The following is a 3,365-nucleotide window of genomic DNA, read 5'->3' as shown; positions in this document are numbered from 1 at the left end:
AGTTATTCAATGGTGAATAAAGAGAAAATAATATGCAATAAATATTATATAAAACAATAAATGCAATATATATGTATAAAATATTCTTCAGAAAGAGAGATGAAGGTTTGCTTTTGTGCCGGTAAAGTTCTTGAAAGAAGATAAACTTTCATGGGTTTATGCAGCAGTAGATCCGTGGGTTTATGCAGCAGTAGATCTGTAGGCTGGTGATTTATATTTCACTCCAACTAGGAGTGACTTTCCCTTTTCAGCACTCTTCTTAGAGCACCCTTCACCTCTGCATTCCTCAGGCTATAGATCAGAGGGTTAAGCATCGGTTTGAAAAAACTGTAAAACAGGAACAAGATCTTCTGCTGTTTCTCAGGTTGGTGGGATTTGGGGGTCATGTACACGACAATGGCGTTGCCAAAGAAGAGCCCAACTACACAGAGGTGGGAGGAGCAGGTGGAAAAGGCTTTTCTGCGGCCCTCCCCTGACTGGATCCTGAGGATGGACATCAGGATGCGCGTGTAGGATATCAGCACCAAGTTGAGGGGCCCCACTAAGAGAAAGACACAGGCAACAAAGATTACAAGTTCGTTGAGTGTAGTGTCAGCACAGACCAGCCTGAGGACGGACAGGATTTCACAGAAGAAGTGATTAATTTCATGAGGTCCACAGAAGGGCAGCCTCAAAAGGAGAATTATATGGACCAGAGAAAGGAGGGCACCACATGCCCAGGAGGCTGTCACCAAGGAGGTGCAGACTCTCCAACTGACTATGACAGTATAGCGGAGGGGATGACAGATAGCCACAAAACGATCATAGGACATAACCACCAGGAGAAGACATTCCGTGTGTGCAAAAGTTAAAAAGAAAAAGGTTTGTGTAATGCAGCCAGCAAAGGATATGGGCTTGGTTGGCTCTAGAAGGTTCACCAGCATCTGGGGCACCGTGTTGCAGGCATAGGCTATGTCAACAATGGCCAGGTGGGATAGGAAGAAGTACATGGGGGTGTGTAGTCTGGAGTCTAGAGAGATGAGCCCCAGAATGACCCCATTCCCCAGCAGAGTGATGGTGTAGAACAAGGAGAAGAGTCCAAAAAGGAACTTGAGAATCCTTTGATCAAGGTCAAATCCCAGTAGGATGAACTCTGTAATTGTTGTCTGATTTTGATTCATTTCACTATCAAAGAGAAAACCAGATGCTATGTGACAATATCTCAAAAGTTTAAAATTCTAGTGCTTCAGAAATGATCAAAATCTCTAAGAATTTATACAAGGAGCTAAGCAATAGCACAATAAGTAGGCCACTTACCTTGTACTTTGTTTACTCAAGTTCAATTTCTAGCATCTCATATATCTGCCAAGACCACCTGGAGTATTCAGGTGTAGAGCTGGGTATAACTCCTGAGCACTACCAGGTGAGGTCCCCAGACCAAAACAATTCATCTAATTATAAAGAAGAAAGAAGCAGAAGACGAAAGGTATGATGGTAGAGTCTAATTTATCTTATCAAATTTAAAATAATGTTTTCCAGTAAGCCAAAATATTAGACTGACATCAAATTGTATAGAATTTGAGCATGGTACCAATTATTAATCTAAAATCATTGACACTGTTGAAATGAATAAATATCAGGAGCCAGGGAGATAGTACAGAGAGCATAGCTCTTGACTTGCATGCAGCCAACTTGGGTTTGATTCCAAGTAGCTTATCTGATTCCCTAGGCACTGCCAAGGAGTTATCCCTGAGCATAATGCCATGAGTTCTAGTACTACTGAATATAGCACCACAAAAATAGAAAAGCAGAAAGTAATATTAAAATATGGATTATTTCAGAGCTGCATATACCCAAATACATGAGAATTATTGTATGGTTCAAATAATTTGAAATTAAAAAGTGTAAAAAGAAGAAACAAAACATCTTAATTCAATAGAATTAAAATTTGAGTTTTTTGTAGTACTTATTTTAACCAGAGAGTAGAAAGTTTTTTATATGACATAATAGACAGCAAATAAAAAAATCACTTTTATAATATTTTTTGGTTAGGATGTAGAAGGGAGGGAAGATATCATGAAATAATATAATTTTTAGATATATACACTTGAGTGCCATATATGTGTTTAGAAAATATGTATATTTATCTTGAGTAAGAACAAATTAACATTTGGAAATTGATTGCCAGAATTATTAATTTATCATTGCACTTTTTCCAAGTTCCCAGAGTTTAGGGAATTTTGTTGTTCATTAAGAAGTTTCAGGGGCCCGGAGAAATAGCACAGTGGCGTTTGCCTTGCAAGCAGCTGATCCAGGACCAAAGGTGGTTGGTTCGAATCCCGGTGTCCCATATGGTCCCCCGTGCCTGCCAGGAGATATTTCTGAGCAGACAGCCAGGAGTAACCTCTGAGCATCACCGGGTGTGGCCCAAAAACCAAAAAAAAAAAAAAAAAAAAAAGTAGTCTCAACCTGAATTTTATGAGTTTGCATCTACATTTTGGTGTTTTTCCATTGTTTCTAAACAATTAAGAGGATATTTATTGTAGAACCATATGGACATGTGGGTACAAAAAATTGAAGGTACAATGTATTATGGATTTTCTCTATGGCCCTCCTTTTCTACATTTTTCTAATGGCATAAAATACTTGAATCAAGAGAATAAAAAGGGCTGGAGAGATAGCATGGAGGTAAAGCGTTTGCCTTTCATGCAAGAGGTCATCGGTTCGAATCCCAGCGTCCCATATGGTCCCCTGTGCCTGCCAGGAGCAATTTCTGAGCATGGAGCCAGGAGTAACCCCTGAGCACTGCCGGGTGTGACCCAAAAACCACAAAAAAAAAAAAAAAGAGAATTAAAAAAAGATCATAGCCAATAATTAAATAAGGAGCAATAGACTCATCTTGATGCCAATTTAAACCTTGTTATTGGCATTTATAATGTGTACTATAAAATCCTGAAATTGAAATAAATGAAGAATTTTCTACTTTAGTCAAACACTAGTGATCGACTTTACAAACAAAAGTTTACAAGATTTGTAATTTGGTAATATAAACATTATTATTAATTTAATTTAATTTATCTCTATTATTGAGAGTATCAATGTATGAGTGATAAGAAAGTATATGAATTGGTAACATACAAAAATTATGAACTTGACTTATTTCCTTACAAAACCCATTAAAATTTAGTATGATTTCTAACTGTGGTACATATATACAATGGAATATTATGCAGCCGTCAGAAGAGATGAAGTCATGAAATTTTCCTATCCATGGATGTATATGGAATCTATTATGTTGAGTGAAATGAGTCAGAGGGAGAGAGATAAACACAGAATGATCTCACTAATCTATGGGTTTTGAGAAAAATGAAAGACATTTGTGTAAT

The 3,365-nt window shown here is 37.5% G+C and overlaps 1 protein-coding gene across 1 annotated transcript; it reads right to left on the bottom strand.

Annotated features, from left to right (window-relative positions):
- Positions 1 to 227: 227 nt before the first annotated feature.
- LOC126011588 (olfactory receptor 2A1/2A42-like) lies at positions 228 to 1,160 on the bottom strand. Its single transcript, XM_049775411.1, has one exon. The coding sequence runs from the start codon at positions 1,158 to 1,160 to the stop codon at positions 228 to 230; it is 933 nt and encodes a 310-aa protein (XP_049631368.1).
- Positions 1,161 to 3,365: the final 2,205 nt, after the last annotated feature.

Source organism: Suncus etruscus, chromosome 1 (assembly GCF_024139225.1).
Source record: "Suncus etruscus isolate mSunEtr1 chromosome 1, mSunEtr1.pri.cur, whole genome shotgun sequence".
Lineage (NCBI taxonomy): Eukaryota > Metazoa > Chordata > Mammalia > Eulipotyphla > Soricidae > Suncus > Suncus etruscus.
Note: the sequence above shows the minus strand (reverse complement) of the source record. Positions and strands in the feature narration are given on the sequence as shown.